General features: G+C 48.7%; 1 protein-coding gene across 6 annotated transcripts in view; it reads right to left on the bottom strand.

Moving 5' to 3' along the window:
* RREB1 (ras responsive element binding protein 1) overlaps nt 1-17,448 on the bottom strand; it is a 124,529-nt gene extending 107,081 nt beyond the window's left edge. For 2 of the 6 annotated variants that reach the window (XM_049824185.1, XM_049824186.1), the window contains exon 1: nt 16,183-17,446. Coding sequence is in view for 3 of the 6 variants with exons in the window: in XM_049824184.1 (XP_049680141.1) it covers nt 16,985-17,024 (40 nt within the window). In the remaining 3 variants the exon portion in view is untranslated. Of the gene's footprint in view, nt 1-16,182 lie in introns of all 6 variants that reach the window. The other 4 variants (XM_049824184.1, XM_049824190.1, XM_049824183.1 and 1 more) reach the window with 4 other exon arrangements.
* Nucleotides 17,449-17,931: the final 483 nt, after the last annotated feature.

The raw sequence follows: 17,931 nt of genomic DNA, 5'->3' as shown, positions 1-17,931 counted from the left end.
ATTATAAATCAGTACTACGCGATGAACAGGGCTTGTTTCTCCTAAGACCACTATATTTCATCAATCCTGAGAGGCTTAATAAAGGGAATAAGTAACCTAGAATAAAGCTGCGTTCTCATTGTGAAAGGCTTTCTTTACCAAAAGGTTGGAAATCGCTACCGTCACCCTTGCAAGTAAGTTCCCAGTTCTGGCAAGCTGGCATAAAGTTTTTCATCAGTTAAACACAAATCAAGTAGCATGCATCATTTGGTAGGCAGGTTGAGGTAGGGCTTTAAAGACGAAGGTTCCTTTTTAGGCTATGTCAGTACTGAAGAATGCACAGCACTTAACACAGAGAAAGAAAGAGGTTAGCGTGACCTGATCTAAACCTCTCCCTTCTCACTCTCCACTTCAGAAGTGGCTGCATTTCAGTAGCACTGCAGGCACTGATTTGTAAAGCACCCTGGGCGTGATCTAACGCAAGTAAATACTAGCACTATGGTTAGTACTGAAGCAAAATTCTTTCGGCTGCAAAAATTAAAATCTCCAAGTCCACCAACATGGAGCAGTCCTACAGGTGGACAAGTGGGTGGGCAGACTACCAAAAAAAAGGAATGGGAACACAGTAGAGTTGTACCAATAAACATTTTACTTTAGAGAGCTCAAAACAATTCCTCTGATACCCGCCAAGACCAAAGAGATGGGTGAATCCTAGTCACCATCCCAAATAAGTAGGCTAGCATTGGAAAGCAGGCAAACTATTTTGTGGGCAGTATCACTTGGTTTGAGTGGAGCTCAAAGAAATACCCCCAAAGCTGACAAGGACAAATGCCCCTTGTCTCTGGGTAAGTTGCATTCACTAAGGTTTTAGATACGCAGGGCATGCTTCAGGCTGCCATCTATGTGGGGGGGGGAATATTAAGTGGAGGGATACAGGGACACTGCCCTTAGAAACCAGTAGTGTATTTGGGAAGCAAAGCAGCAAGCAAAGCACCATTGAAACAAGCAGTTCTCAGGTAATCAGGATGGAAGTAAGTGAGCCCTCTCCAATCAGTATCTTCTGCCTGTAACCTGCCAACACTGAGAAAGTTTCCTAAAAAAGCTGCTGAAGAGGAGAATCCTGGCAGCACCTGGAAATCTTTAAGCCTGTCCAAGTATATGTCTTACAGCAATAAATATGTAGGCAAATAAAAGCACTTTTGGCATGTGCCCGTGAAAGATGTTAACAAGGCAAACTGAAGCTTTAACAAGTGTTGGTGAACAACGTAATCAAAAGCATGAACAACTTTTGCATAATAACCGATACTCAGATTGTGACTCCAACCTGGGAGGAAGGCCACAAAGGTGATACAGCAGAGGTCCACAGAATCCTCAAAGGCATGGAGAAGGTTGGTAGTGAATGATTACTCGCTATTTCCCACAGTACAAGTCCTAAATGGTATCAAGTGGAAGCATCAAATGGCAGTCTTAGAAAGTTGTTTTTTCACCTCCTCTCCAACAGAGCATGTAGTTAAACTGCCACACCGCCATAACATGCCACGTGTCAGTATGAGTTCAAAAAGCTGCTGGACAAGCTCAGAAAAAAGGATTTGTGAACCTAATTACTGAACATAAATAAAAACCCTTTGGCTCAAGAGATTCCAGAAGCTGCACATTGCTGGTAGACTATCCTAGGAAAGTATCATTAATAGGCGCCTTTTTGCCATACTCCGTTTTGATAAATCCACATCGATCAGCATCCTGGGCTAGATGGGCTTTTGGTCTGACTTGGTATTAGACACAAGTAGGACTCCCTCTAGTTTTCAGTTCTGCAGGCAAAAAAATGCAGCATGACTTACTCCACAGGACTAAAAACCTTTTGCCACAGATGCAGATGCATTTCTGTCAGCTTTAAGAGGCATTCCCCACTCTGAACCCAAGTTTCACTGGAGAAGCAGGTACCAGGAACTGCTCATTCCAGGACAGGGCAGTCCTGAAGAAACATTGCTGGAGCCGCAGCTTCAGCGTGATTCAGGTCAGGGTGATTTCAGAGGTTACCGTACCACGGCTGTCTTCCCTGTCTGACGGCCAGAGGTTACCACACTTGCAGCAGAGACGTGTCCAACTCCAGAGCTGCCCGTAATTGAAGTTTTAACTACCACTCAATCCAACTGAATCACAGCAAACTCTGCAGCGCACTGCTTGGGAGGGAAGAAACACATCCACACTTCTGCCTTCTCTGCAACACTGACCCAGGGTCAGAGCAGAGCAGCAGGATGAGAAACCTCTGGAAAACTCTTAAGTCATTTCTGCAGCAAACATTTGCCCGAGGCCCTCACCTAGGCAGTGACTACAGGCACGCTTACTTCCAGGTCTTTGGGCAGGGATGGTGGTTAGAGGCACGTCTGCGGACCACCTCCAGCAGAAGAGTCCAGCACAGAGCCAGGCCTCTTGTTGGTACTGCCACAGGCCGTATTAACTTGTCGCCTTCAATATGCATCCAACAGAGTTCAGGTCATGGATTTGTTGGAAGTTCATCACTTATTCAGGCTTTTGTGCGAGAGGTCATTGCTGTCAAACTGTCTGCTTTCACAAGCACAAAAGCGCATGTTAAAATGTAAATACTTACAGGTGTTCCACCAGGCACTCAAGATGAAAGTCAGAGCAAATATATTAGCCCTAGCCGTATTTTACAATGCTGGTAGTACTTGAATGTCACCTGTTTGTGAACCAAGGTTTTTATGTGGGTTCATCTGCCTAGGCAGGAAGCATGATCTAATGGTGAAGACACAGGACTGGATTTAGAGTATTTGGGTTCTTCCCTGCCTCTGTTACTGTCTCCCTCTGTGACCTTCAGTAAATAAATTTTTCATGCCACGGTCCCAGTTGAAAAGAACGTGAATAGATGCTTACTCGGTCCCATACAACTGCTGTGACCCTGAGCCATTTTTGCTAATTACTACAAGAATTCTGGAATAATATAGGAAATGTTGATCTGACTCGTAAAGTTAACCTGAGTGAACAAAAGCAAGAGCCTTATAAAAGAGTGCAACACCCTCCTCCCCAAACGCCTATGTCACGCTGTTTGTTTTTCAAGACGAAATCTCTGCAACTTATTATTACACTGGCCTTGATAGAGACAGCATTTTGCAAATTCAGCTTTGCAACAAGCGTGGATAGGCTGGCTTACCCCTGTCGCCTAGATTTGTGCACTGCATACCACTTGCAAGCAATTCAAGCACAACTTCTGTGTTGGGGTAACACCACAAGACTAGCAGCAGGACTATGCTGGCACAGGCCTACTGGGAAAATCAACTCCCCAGCTGTGGGAAGAAGCAAAGCCAGCGGAGGCTGCAATCACCACGTCACCCTGGAATCCAGTTTCATGTCCAGTCCAACCTCGTTCTGTGATTGAGCTGCACAGTTCTGGAAAAGCTGGTATCCTCTTCCCTCAGCACTTCCAGCTACACGTCAGATTCTCTTGCAACTTTCAGAAACTACCGAATTAGCTATTACATTGGAAGAAGTCACATCAAGCCCGAGAGGAACTTGCATTCATTCAGTTCAGTACCTATCACAGGAGTAATTTTGCAGTGTGCATCCCATGTCACAGAGGTCAGACAGATAACCCCACCGCCCTTAACCACGCAGAGGCTCTCACCACCAGGGACCCTTGGTATCAACACATGAGGAAAAAGAGCTTCTGTAAACCTCAGGGGTTTGGAAGTGCCATCTCTCTGGAACAACACAAGGGAGTGGAAGGGAGCTGCGAACAACTGTGTTCTTCTGATGTGCATTCCCTTCCTCTGCTCAAGCAAGTGCAGGAGACCAAGCGAGCACACATGACATGCCCCCTGCAGGATGCCACATCCTGCCGTATTTCATACCGCATCCCAAGGCAAGCCAGATACTTTTCAAACACAGTATGATGTTTGACAGTATGATCTGTCACAGTGTGAAAGGTTCTCAGAGACAACATAGGGGAGAGAGAAGGGAACGGCACTGACAGATTTATCCAACAGCGCCGAACTGTTCCTAGCCACACTTCTCTTAAAAGGAAAAAAAAAATCAAGCAAACAGACACACCGCAGACAGACACAAATTTTACAACACGTATTCTTTCTGCTCCTTGCTTTCGGTAACTTGTTCTACTGTGATGAATTTCTCATAACACTCACTCATCCAAAACCTTCCCATTCCTACAGAAAGCAGAGGTCTGTTTTGAAGGGGTAGGGGAATAATCCCAGAGGTTGTTTTACGTACTGCTTACCCCCCAAAACCTGCTCCCAGCCCTGCTCCCCCTCGCCCCCCACACACGGTGCCGCATTTTAAGGAGCGCTGGTTATGCTGACATCAGTGAGGCTCCGGGGGCCATCTAGGCAGCTGTTCCTGCTCCTGTGCGTGGCCAAGAGCCAAGTCGCTCTGCCTTTTTGGTGATGTTCCCTCCTGCCGGCTACCCCCACTCCCGCCCACGTGTCTGCAGGGTGGGGTGAGGTGGCCACTGGCAGCCTTTCCAAGGAAACCTAAGCAAAAAAAAAAAAAAAAAAAAAAAAAAAAAAAAGGCAGCTTTCATTTCCAGCCTCTGCTCAGAAACGCTCAGCAATTTTTGACAGGGTGCTGTGCGTTGACGGAACTGCAGTTTTTCTTCCCGGACAGCCAAGGTCCAAGTTGCCCTTAGGACTTTGTCACCTAGAGGAGAAAAACACGTGCTCCGTCCTCCCTCTCCCCACAGGCAGGGACAGCCCGCCAGCATCAGAGACGGCCCGTGGGGGCCCCACTCCGTACAGCTGTTCCCCTGTTTTCAAGCAGACCCATCCTCGGAGGCAGCTGTTCTCCAGCCAAATGAAGATAGCAGAGCAGCAGAAAGCTCACCCAGACCAACTCCAGAGCGCAAGGCGGGTGCAAGACATCTTCCAGGCGCAGGAAAGGGGCCACCGCAGCACTTTTTCTTCCCTCTACTGCTCCCCGCAAGGGCAGGAAGCAGTGCGAGGGCAGGCGAGGCGTGCCAGGGCAACTTTCGGCCCAGCCAGCCCCACGGGGGCAGGTTTTAGGCAGCTGGCTATCTGCAGCCGGTAATCCCAGCGGTGGGGAGCGTCCCCGTGCTGAGCCACAGCCAGATCCGGGGAGTGAAAAGGTGACAGCCAAGCCAGCTTCACGTACGCCCTCGGAGCCTGCAGCTCAGACCCCATGTCAAGATTAGGAAAGTATGCACACAGAGAGAGCACATGAGCTGCTGGAGCGCTTTCGTTTAACTCTTGCAGACACCGTGTATCGAAGGAGTTTGGGTTCGCGGCCACGTTTCTTGCTGTCTGTCTTCAAAGCCAACTCCTCTCAGGCCACAAGACCTGCGACACTTCCTCGGGCTGAGCAACACCTCCTCAAGTAGGTCAGAAACCGAAGTCAGTGAGACGAGTTCGGAGCTGCAGCTCACACGGGTTAAAGATTCTGGCTTGTGTCAGGAATACTTTTTCTGAAAGTTAAACGCAGGCCCCAGTCCTGAAACACTTCCCCTAACTTTGCCCATGCCAGTATTTTGACTTAAATGGAACAACCTACTTAAGTAGAATTATATTTGTGTCTAAAGTGTCTGCAGGATCAGTGCTTGGCGTGATCACAGGCAAGTCCATGCCTCCGACATACACACGCCACCAAATTTTAAAAATACCTTGAGAGCCATCAGGCTAAGCCGTGTTAAGACAAAAAGAAAAGGATAAAGACAGTAACCCTCGCCACAGCACATTTAAAATTTACATCTGCGTATGTTGCAGGATGATTCACCGGGGCAGGAGAAATAGGGATGCCTGAAGGGTACAACTGGAAGCAAGAGAAGGGTCCCTAATACTCGGTTTATCTGGGTAAAGGGGAGTCTCAAAACCAAGCAGATCCGTACACTATCAGCACCAGAAACACTGACGATTCTGGAAGTCAAGATTTTTTCAATTTTACCTCCTCTAAAGAATAAGAATTTAAGTAGAGTGATGTTAGCACTCCTAAACTGCAAAGAACCCCCCCCTTCAGCCAAGAAACAAACTTGACTCCTTCCTTCTCTGTACTGAGCACAAAAGCAGCAGATACAAACACGAGTTTCCCTGGAACAAACCAGTCAAATTCATTCAAATCTTCCCGAAGCGCAACAGGGCAGAACCCATTCCTGTTCCCAGAGCTTATTACAGTAACATGACTAAACATGCTCAGCAGTCCAATGTGATAGGATGCATCCATTTGCTGATGCCAGAGGAAGATGCATGTCTCTTCTACATGGCACTGCTCTCACAGGCTGCTTTTCAAAAGATGTTTTGAAAAGTGACCTGCTGCGTACATTCTTAACAAGTCATAGTATCACTGGCTGTACAAGTGTTTGACCTCCACTTGCTATGCACGGTGGACAAAAATCTGACATCAGTTTATTCCAACCTTAGTAACACCAAACTGCTCCTACAAAGCTGGCTGGAACAGACTACAACAACGCACCGATAAACTCCCAGACAGACCCCTGGAGTGCTGAAAATTCAACTAGTTTAGCACATGAGCCCACATGTTTTAAATTTGGGTTGGTTTAATCCAAGTAAGTAACCTGATTAAAATGGGAGTCTTCTCTGGAGGTCTAATTTCTAGATGTTTCCATTACTCCATGTATTTTCATGTTGTATAAACATAACAAATGATACATACATCACTGTTGGGATGATTTAAGAATTCAGTTTAAAGCTACAACGCAAGTCACTCAAGGCAAGAGAATTAGATTACTTTGTGAATGGCAAGAGCCAGCAACTGCACTTCGTTTCAGTCTTGGGAAGGTGACATATTGAGGGGGTGCCATCTTTCTATTGCCAGCTTCTTCTTCTAATTTCTCTATTTCAGAACCTTGACATTTGTCATTTTTACATACAGACCTAAAGCAAAAGGGAGAGAGAAGGACATGGTCTGACTGTGATGTTTTAAAACATGCTTTAAAGCTAGGAGTGTATTTGCTTCAAAACCAAACAACCAGACGCAGACCCCTGAACACGTCTATATACTTGCACCTATGCTGCCTAGGGAAAAGAAGGAAGAAAAAAAACAAACCAAAAAACTTTGTCCCTTGTGTGCAAACTAGGCATTTACGAGAGCTGCCCAAATTCTGCCTTGCAACCAAAGCTCTCTGTTTATACGTAGACACCTCAGCAGCAGCAGTGCTGGTTCCCAGCATGCCTCAACCTTGATATCTGGAAAGGCTCCACTGTGGGGTAAGAAGATAGTTATAATTAAACATTTATACTGAGGTAATGCAGAGCAGGTCAGTTCCACAATGTGTTAGGTGGCTTTTCAAAACTTGGTAATTGAATGCTGATCCCTGCCCCGAAGAGTTTACAGTGTAGGAAATCAAAGCATAACATTTGGCATCTGTGTACTAGGAATTAAACAAAGACCACCACCAGCAGCTCATTGCTTGGGTCTTTGGACTAGGGAGCTCTTATAAACATCCATTACCAGAAAGAGTGGAAATTTTTAAATCAGCAGTCTGGACTTTGCTAATCCACATCTGTGCTACTGGGTTGTGCAGCTCCGTTTGAGTCACTAGCTGGGACAGTAACTACAGAGTGCAGTTTGCACATGCTGCTGGCATCTTCTTGTCCAGTGTAAATTATTTTTGGCCCAAATACTTTTTAGCAATCATTTTGAAAAGACAGTGAGCACACAAACGGAAACATTTATTGCAAGTCAGACGATTCAGGCAGTGCAGGCACAAGAGAGGCTGCCAATGCATGAGGTCGAAAGTCAGGCAACAGCAGATCCTTCTGCACTGGGTCACCCAATACTCCAGGACGACCCCAGGCAGGCATCACTACATCTACTATGCAATACTAGCACACATCAGCTATCAGGCAGCCCATGGCCACATGCAAGTCTGTGGCATTGCAAATCTACTAACCCACATCTTTTCCTATGGAGATTAAGAGTTACGCAATGGTGTAAATAAAAACTCTGGCCCCAAACATGCAGGGGACATCTCTGTCCCAGATCCATCCTCAGGGAGAATTCTCTACATTCCCCTTTTCCTGCAGGGAAGGGCAGGCCTGGGAAGGACAAGTCCTCCTCCCACTCACCAGAGCAAGTATACTCAAGAAAGTCAAAGCACAGCCTCTAGGATTTAGAAAAGGGATGCAGCAATGGCCACACTGTTTCAGTGATGCCCAAAACCAGGATGGAAGAGACTTTAGTCAAAACAGGCTATTATATCACAAATTCAGTTTGCTGTTTATCAAACAAAGTCCTAAAACAGATGCACTGACTTTGTAACTACACCTGTATGAATTTCAGGCACCAGAAAAATACAAAGACACTATTAGTGTTTCAGGTTTTTAAAGTTTCCTGGCGTCTTTCATGTTATGAATGCTCAAAAGCTTTCACCACTATATACATAAAATCTTAAGTCCAGTGAAGCCTGAAAGAATTTTGCTGTCGATCCGAATGAAGCCATGTTTTCCACTTCTACATACTGTTTACACATCTATTGATTTATTAAGCACCTAACAGCAACCATAACGGGGCACAATCTGTGTTCAGCTTGGCCCACTTAACTATTCTGTGAACACCGTAACTTTCATTTGCTGACTTTTGAGCATTTAAAATGAGTAACCTTACCATTTATTTTTATCTTTTTTTCTTTCTCAAGGGAAAAGAGAACCATGGAAAATCCTCAGTCACTAGTTTTAAAGAGCTTACAAGTTCCAAAAGCTTTGCAAGTAGAGATTGGGAACTGCTTGAACTGCATTTAGCAGGGCTGCAGAGTTTACAGAATACGCCAGTTCCTTCCTCCAGAGTTTATCATCTGCATGGCTTCTTCCCAAGGTAACTGGCATCCTCTCTGAGGTACTGATCATTTTACCCACCTGTAGAAATTCACCCTCTGGTTAGGTTGAACATGGTGGCCACTTCACACTCAGCAAAAAGACTCTGCCATTTCCCAAAAAGGAGGAATGGAGACAGAGGATGGAGAAGACTTCTCCCACAAAGTGTAAGTAGCACTGATATGAAAATAAATTCTTCATTATTTAAAGAAAAGCACAGCTTCCAACAATAAACCCAGTTTACACCAGGGAGATAGGGGCACTGTGATACAGCTCTCTTTACCCTTTTGCTACATGGAGAGTCATGCTCCTGACAGTTCAAAGACTGCCAGGAGGTCTTACCAAGCAGAAAAGCCACCTATCTGCTGTAAAGGCTGGAAGTTGCTCCAAAACTTGTTTCAGAAGCTGCCAAGGACCACGGTTTTGAACCTTACTTGGAAATGTGGTAAGATGTACTAAGCGACACCTGGCTGGACCATCTGATAAGCAGGAAGAACAAATGCTACCTGCAGCTGTTAGAAAAACAGACCAAAAGAAATATACCCTTCAAATCAACTAAATACAAGGCCTAAGTTACATCTCTGTAGAGAAACACTTGTCATTGCCCTCATACTTCTTCCCCTAGAAAATACAGTCAAACCTCACAAATGGAAGCCCTTAGTAACCCAACTACATCTCTTCCACAACCACCTTCTATGGCACGCGCTTCCACTTCCTGGACCTCCAGCATCTCACTAAAAAGCACGCCTCCTCCTGCAGCCCTCCTTCCTTCCATCCGAAAGCATCAGGATGTATAGACAGCAAAATATGTGAGTTGTGCGGCACGTTATCCAGGTGAACACCAATTCAGGATACCTTAACGTTTTTGGGGAGAAGTAGGGGACGAAGCAGGCAAGCACACGCACAAGATGCCACAGCCACCTGTTGTCCTCAATGCACAGGCAACTGCATCAACATCAGAAAAAAAATGCACACGTGAATGAAGAACAGCACACAGGTATTCATGTCCTGGCTGCTTCTCATGTTCTCAAAACACTAAGAGCAATAAGACATGATGAACTTAATTTAATGAAGAAAATGCATTTTGCGTAACAAAAAGCAGAACTTAAAACTAGGCTCTTTCCCCTACCCAAAGCTATGAGTAGTCCAAATTAAGTGATGTTGCTCCCTAAAGGAAATACTGCTGCTTATCGGCGCAAAACCCAAAGCCGTTCTCCCTTGTCCAAGCTGTAACGTTAGCAGTGTGAAGGAGTGTGGCCTGAACACAGGAATGGAATTTATTGCTGTGATGCAAGCGCTCTAAGCAAAGCACTCCCAGGTACTGATACACCTGAACACTGACATCACCTGCCGTATGAAACGGGACTAACAAGGGCTCGAGTTAAAGCCAGCTTATCACACAATAAAAGCAAAGGCCAGCTACACTTCAGTGTGAACATTTTGCTTTTCTCATCTTCAGAGAGGAAGCACATACCTAAATTAACTAAAAAAAGGTTTGTCAACGGCTGATCATCCTCTGTTTTCAAAGGACGGATGATGCAGGCCACCCATTCCTAAAACACCTACGAGTATGTTTATGCTGTTTCAAGAATGAACTCGCTAACACCTGTTAAAATATCCACCAGGATATTCTCCACAAGTGGAGAATTCTTACATGTATCAGAGGCTTGCACTTCCACTATTAACCAAAAAATATATTTATGTTTTAGAATCAAATTAGCAAGTCACTCAGGCACATCAGCACAGAAAATTTTTAAGATTTTTACCCAGAGTGACTTAAAAGTCAAAATTCAATTTTTCAAAGCTGACAGAAATTACACTGGGAAGTCACTTGGTCACTGTGTGCAAGCAGCTCTCCCACACTTTTTGAGAGCTCTACACAAATAACGTCCCTTGTGGAAATGGATCTTCAAAGAAACTTCAGGCACCAGGATGAGGGGATGTCCTCTTCAAAAGGAAAAGGATCTCTCAGAATCCTGACTTTAAATAAGTAAATAATTAAATAAGATTAAATACAAGCCATTTTTGCTCAGGAAGGTTAGGTGCAGCAAAACAGTGAAATTTGAAAGTTGCATTCCACATGCTTCTATGGGAAGACTGGTAAAGGAGAGGGGAGAGGTAATCAAGGCCTGAAAGGCCTCCCGCTCTAATGGTCCTTGGAATACCTATTTCAGTTCAGGAGCCTAACAACGCCCCTGGGGGATTTTGACAGCTTTTCTTTTCCCTTGCTGTAGCACCTCTGCGGATGGCTGCAACTCTGCAGGTGAATCCTGTTGTTAAAACAGCTGCCTTTCTCTACATCTTTAAAGAGGTATTCGGATTCTCTTAGCCTTACTTAGCTGAATCACTCTGAATAAACAGTCTCCACCCATCAACTACTTCTTTTGTGTGAAGCACCTATTCAAAGGCAACCACCTTTATTGATTGCTAGGCTGGCCAACCTGAAAGCTGAAATACCTCTATTAAAAAAAAAAAAAAAAAAAAAAAAAAAAGGCAGGATACACCAGAAGGCCTGTGTTGTTTCTAAAGGAAGCACAGGTCCAGGCGCTGCTCAGTTACATCAGGACAATTCCTTTCTGACTGCAGGAGGCTGCTCTAACAGGTTTAACAACGGCACAGCCACGAGCCAAGTATCCCACTGACTCTTCTCCCTTTTGTCCAGGCCCTTTTCCTTGTTCTGACCCTTTGCCAGCACAACACGAACAAGCCATCCAACGGGAGTCCACAGCACATGCCCCAGCTGGCAATTATTCGTACTTTTAACATTTCATAATATAGCATTAGCACGAGCTCGAAGGAAGTTTTGTCACCCTGCTCTGAGGAAAATGCTGAGGGAAGGGGGGTGAAACACTCAGGTACTGCTGCCTCGGAAGCCCACACTCAGTTCTAAGTCACTGGCCCTCAAATGTTGCTATTCAAAACAGAGGGGCAGGGTGGGGCAGAGGGAACACCTTCTGGTGGGAAAAACATCATGACTGGCAGACATCAAAGATAAGCCATCATCAGATTTCTTGCACCAAAGAAGAACAAAGAGTCAATGCTCCTGAAATTCCTGTTCAGAAAGTACCCCAGAACAGAGCCAGCACTTCCCACCTCAGCCAACCTCACCTATTTTCATTTGTAATCAAACGCTGATAACCAAACCTGGCCTGGCAAAGCTCTGCACGTTTCAAGCCTTTCCTGGCTCCACACAAATAGCTAACTTTTCACTGTATCACCAGAGAGTAGCATTTCCAAAGATACTCAAGTCCTGCCTTTGAAATCGCTTGCCTATAAAGATGCTTCTAAATGAGGGGCTGCGGGGGGAGCCACAGCTCCCATAGGTGCTGGTTTATGTAGGATATTAACAACAAAACAAAACAAAACAAAACCCCCCAACACACAGAGACAAAGGATTCCTCATACACCTCCCCAGAGAAAATCTGCATTAACTGCTGAACAACAACTTGGCAAGTCAGATCTCCCACCCCAAAATAAGAACCGAGCTGTTGCACGGTCTCAGAAGGCAACTCTTCCTCACCCTCAAAGTTTACATCTAATCTTTGAGACACTTCCCAGCAAAGCTGTAGGGTACCTGAACACTCCATCCACGATGAAGCTGCACTCAAAAGAACACGAAGCAGCTCCTGGCCCTTTTCCAAGCTGCAGAATACTCTTGAAAAAGCGTACTTTAAAGCTGTAATCCCATGATTGACCGTCTTGCTTGAATCCGGAAAGGAGGTAAAAGAAAAAGACACAGAGCAACAGGCATTCTCGCTACCTTCAGGAGAACCAAAAGCAGCACTACCGTCCTCCTCTACAGACAATTATCTCCCAAGAAAGAAGCTACCACATCATCAAGGCAGCCGTCTCAAACTGGTCCAGTAACATGGTCCAATAACACACTCATTTTAAAACAACCTTTATTGTGCTGAAAGAAGAAGACGTGATTTCACATGTTTTAAGAGTGTACACCTAAAACACAGATTTCCAAACTTAGGCATCATTCATCAAAAAGTTAAAAGGGGCTTTTTCTGCACATGCATAGATTTCAGACTAACAGGATTTACTTGTTTTCTGCCTGTTCCTGGGGAACCTTTGCAGTTTCTTTTTTCCCAAGACTGTCCCTACAGGCTGCTATCCAACATACATCAGATGTTCTTGGAGCAACAGATAACTCTGGAAGGACATTTGCAAAGGGCACAAATCGAGGGCCCAGTGCTGGTAAGATTTAGGTGTACTGGGGGAAGGTGGATTTACTCCTGTATGCAGATAACTTGAACACTCAACACAGTCCCCCGGAAAGCTTTATTAATGCATCTAAGTATTTTTTTCAGATGTTTTACTATCAAAAAATGTATTTTAAGACAATAAAAAAATCATTGCAACTTAAAAAGTGAATCCCTTACAAAAACACTCAGGTTAATTTTAGCATCCTTCTGTTTAGCTGCTTAGCAACACTTATCCTATGACCTTCTAAGCACCACCTACTTTTACAAGGGATAATGAATATAACCAAAGGGATTTATCTATATGTTTTTAATCTACACAATGTTAAGTAAGTACATCAACAGTTTTTATTTAAATGAGAAATCCAACTGAGAGCAATCCAACCTATTTCTGCTTAGGAAGAAACTTTTGCCAGCTAAAGTCAAGCTACTGTTATGATTGCGGTGCGACTTCAATGTAGGCAAAGTGATAAAATCCTTAAGGATTGAGAAAAGCACTACAGAAGTCAATGTTTGTATGCCTTAGGAAACACTGTACTTGCCTTTGGTACCAAAAGGGATTATAAATATTACTAACAGATAATGAAGACATTCAGCTTTCCCAGTTTTGAAACTTCAAGAATCTCCTGACCCTCAGAATCAAAAAGAAAAGCCATTTGGTCAGAGGGTCACCAAATATTGGAAAGAGTTAAGTATGGGCACACAACCTGTGGGAGCTGAGTCAGAATAAGATGTTTCACTACACTGAAATCTGCAAGCAAATAAAGCTTCAAACACCCAAGTCCCGTTGAAAAAAACAAACAAACAAACAAAAAACAGAAAAAGAGTCAGCAAACACCCTGTTATGTTCTGTCTTAATACCAATATTCTTTCAGGTTATTAGTTATTAAAAGAAACGTGTAAGAGTGGCTGCATAAATAGTCACTACTGATGGACAAACAGTTTGACAACTAGAAGCTGCCTGCCAAATTAAAGCAGAAGAAAAGTTTACTCGATTGTACTTAAAGGATGGTGTTTTTCCAAGTACACGATACAAATTCCGTTCCAAATACGGCTGCCAGGAGGAGGAAGGTGAGGGAGCAAAAGAGGCCACACTGGGCTGAACACAGCTGCCCTGTAGCAAGAGAGGAGGCTGGATGTGTCCCTGCCGGCAGGTGAGGGAGAGCCCTGGTACTCTGATTGATTGGATGATGGATTCATGCTGTTTCTGGGTTTCTAACAAACAAAAGGGCCTATTCTTCCCTGGATGTACCCAACTCCCGTTAAGGCTAATCGGCATTATGCAGGCACACCAAGAAAAGACTATATACCCTTAAGTCTTCAAAGAGAAAATTAAAACCTAAAACAAATATGGCTGGCCTGACCCTGAGTCACTGCATCCCTTTCACGCACGCTGACCCCGTGGAAAACAGGAACTGCGGTAACAAAACTCGGTGCTTGTGTCAAAACTACAGACCTCAACGAAAAAACTTCAGCCATCATAACAGCTGTCTACTGTGCACTGCAGGGGTGACAAGACGGCGTTATTTAGCAACTGCTCCTGTTGTTAATAAGCAAATTTTTTTCCCAAGGCACGGGGCTGGATGTTGGAATGGTTAAGAAACATGAACTGCATTTGTTGTCTCTCCTAGACCATTTGACTGCCTTCAAATCACACTGAACTGAACGTTTAGCTGTTTCTCAAATACGTAACCACACTTGATCTTAACTACAACAGAAGACAGGCAAAAGACGGAGTCGGGATTAAAACTGGATGGCTGGCGTGCATGTCCCCCCTTCCCTCCAGAAATCAGCTCAGTGGCTCCTGGGCAGGATGCTGGCTCCTCAGCGGGCAGGACCAGAGCATCAGCTCCGGGCCGGACACCCTGGCGTGGCGGCCATGGGAAGGTGGCAAGGCACGGAGGCGCCCGGGCTTTCACGGGGTGCGCAGTGGAGTGGAGCAGGCCAGGCAGGGCAGGGAAATGTGCTGAGCTAGGAGAAGCGCTCTCCTCCTCCTGCGTAACTCGGCGAGGATGCCGAGCAGGAGAAGATATTGCAGCCGAGAGGTGAAACGGGGAGTGGGGGGGTGGTGGTGGGGGGGAAGGGGGTCAGGAAAAAAAAAAAAAAACACAGAAAAAAGAAAGCGTGCGTGCGGAGGAGAGGCGGGGGAGAAGTGCAGGGAGAAGAAGCCAGAGGAAACTTATCTGCGACATGACAAAGTTCAATCCACCGCCCTCCCTCCTCTGCTGAAAAAAAAAAAAAGTTGCAGCATCTCGGCACGCCGCGCTCCCCGCGGCCCGGCCCGGCCCGGCTCTGCCCAACAACAGCCGCGCCCGGCCCGGCCCGCGCCCCCCTGCACCGCCGCCGAATTGGGGGCGGCGGGGGGGGGGGGGGGGGGCAGAAGAGCCCCCCCCCCCGGCCCCGTGCATTATGAGCTGGGCGGGAGGATTCGCCTCGCATCCTCACCGCGGCCCCCGCGGAGCCGCCGGGGGGAGGCGGCGCGGGGGTCCCGGCCCGTAGCAACGGCGATGGGGAGGGCAGTCGCCTGAGAGACGGGTCGCGCCTGGCTCCCATCCGCGCCGGGCACCGCGGCGCTGGCGGCGGAGGGGGGGGGGGGGGGGGGGGCAGCCGCGCGGCCCGAAACTTTGTTTTCACCCGAAACATCGCGGGGGGGGGGAGGTCTCCACCGCCCCCAGCTCCCTCCCGGCGACACGGGGGATGAAGGGGGCGAGGGTGACCCCGGGCCGGACACCCACCCAGCCACCCCCCCTACGCCTCGGATGCTGCCCGGCTCCTTCCTGTAGTGGTGACGCCGCCCGGGCGTCCCTGCCCGCCGCTGGCCCCGCCGCGCAGGGATGTGTCCCTGGCACCGCACAAAGACAGCGGGACGGGGGGGGGGGGACGGACCCGCGGGGGGCAGCGGCCCCCCGCCACCCCCGCGCCTGGCTCCCCCCTGCCGCCGCGCAGGCCGGGAGGGGAAAGGACACGCACGTCCCTCCCGGGGAGGTGGGGTGGAGAAAGAGGAGGAAAAAGGAAAAAAAAAAAAAAAAAAGAAAAAGATAAAGAAGAGGGGGAGAGGGGAGAGGTACCGGGGTGCCGAGGAAAAGCAGGCACGGCCGGCCTCGCCGGGGAGGGGGGGAGAGAGGGGAGGGGGGGGGGGGGGGCGGAAAGTCAGCGGAGAGATGCGCGGCGCAAGCCGGCTCTACCTGCGGAGAAGGGGCGCCTTCATCCCAACTTCCCAGCTCCAGCGCGGCCCTCCCGTCCGGGAGAAGCGGGCAGGGGCCGCCGCGGGACCCGCCGCCACCGCCGGCAGGAAAATAAGCCCGAAGGAAAAGTTAAAAGGCAAGCGGCTGCGGGCTCGGGAGGCGGGGGCGAGCCGGGCTAGAAGATGTTGCTTCCTCGCAGCCCCATCCAAATTGTGGCGGTGGCTGGTTAAAAATAAACTTTGCAGCAGGAGGGGGGGGATGATCTGGCCGGATTCCTGAGCTCAGACGGTTTAATATGGATGAGCATCAGGTCCTGAAGGCAAAACGCCGCGGCTGGTGCCGCTGGTTGGTAGAAAGTCTGCAACAGGGAAGGGGAAAAAAAAAAAAAAAAAAAAAAAAAAAAAAAAAACAGGAGCCGCGGAGGGAGGAGAGGAGAGGGAGGAGCGGGGGAAGGGAAGAGGGAGGCTGCACGAACTCATCATCATCTCCACCGCTGCCAGCCAAACTTTTTTTCCTCCTCTTTTTTTTTTTTTAAAGGAAACTTTTTTCGCCCCCTAACAAACATTTCATTTCTTTTAAAAAGTAGCACGACCAGCCGACACGCTGCAACGTCCTCACCCCCGCGCCTGCCCCCTCCCAGAAGTTTATTTTTCCTCCTCCTTCCTTCTCCCCCCCCCTTAAGAAAAGAAGGAAAAAAGAAAAAAAAAAAAAAAAAAAAAAAAGAAGAGGTCCCTCCGGAGTTAAGGCACGCTCCTGCCCTTTGTGAGGGAGCGCGGCGGCCGCGCAGCCCCGCGGTACTTACGCCGGACTTTGCTGGGGCTGGGCTGCTTGCGCCGCGACATGCCGGGAGGATGGGCCGCCGGGGGGGCGCGGGGGCGCGCCGGGGGGGGGGGGAGCGCGCACGGGAGGGAGCCGCAAACTTGTTCCGGAAAAAGGAATCAAAATGGCGTTTCTGTGGATGTGCAAAGTTCATCAACTCCGCGCTAACTTCCCGTCCTCCGCGCCTCCCTGGAGGGGAGAGATGGGCACGGTTAGGGACCCCGCCGCGCCGCGCCGCGCTCCGCGGGCGCCCCCGCCCCCTGCCCGCCCCCGCGCTGCCCCGCGCACCCTGATAAGGAGACACATCACGTGTCGCTCCGGCTCCTCTCCCGGGGACGCGCTACCGCGGCGGCGGCGGCGGCGGCAGCAGCCTGTTGCAAATAGCATCTCTAGCTCGCCCTCGTCGCGGGGAGGGGCGCCTCGAAGGAGAGGAGCGAGCACAAGTTTCCCCCCCCCCACCCCCCCCCCCCCCGCTCCTTCCCTCCCTCCTTCTCTCCCTCCCTCTCTCCCTCCTCCGCCCGGCCCGCCGTGCACCGGCCCCCGCCGCCGGCAGCGCAGCAGCGGGATGCCCCGAGCCGGGAGGAGGACGGGAGGAGGAGGAGGAGGAGGAGAAGAAGGGGGGGGCCAGGTGCCACGCGGCGCCCCGCGTCCTCCCGCCGGCCGCGGGGCTCTCCCGGGCGGGCCTGGGCCCCGCTCCCGGGCGGGCGGGCGGGCGCCCCGGCAGCCGGCGGCTTCTCCCCGGCCGCGGCGTGCGCTCGGGGCTGGAGCGCATCCGGAGCCGGCGGTGGCGGTGCCGCGCAGCCGGCTGCTGGCTTTAGGAATTCAGCTGGGCTCTCCGCTGGCCGTGGAAATGTCTCTGCATCCTCCTCCTCCTCCTCCTCCTCCTCCCAGCCCGGCGCCTCACCAGGTACAGCGGCCGCAGGCTGGAAT

Source organism: Accipiter gentilis, chromosome 20, assembly GCF_929443795.1.
Source record: "Accipiter gentilis chromosome 20, bAccGen1.1, whole genome shotgun sequence".
Lineage (NCBI taxonomy): Eukaryota > Metazoa > Chordata > Aves > Accipitriformes > Accipitridae > Astur > Astur gentilis.
Note: the sequence above shows the minus strand (reverse complement) of the source record. Positions and strands in the feature narration are given on the sequence as shown.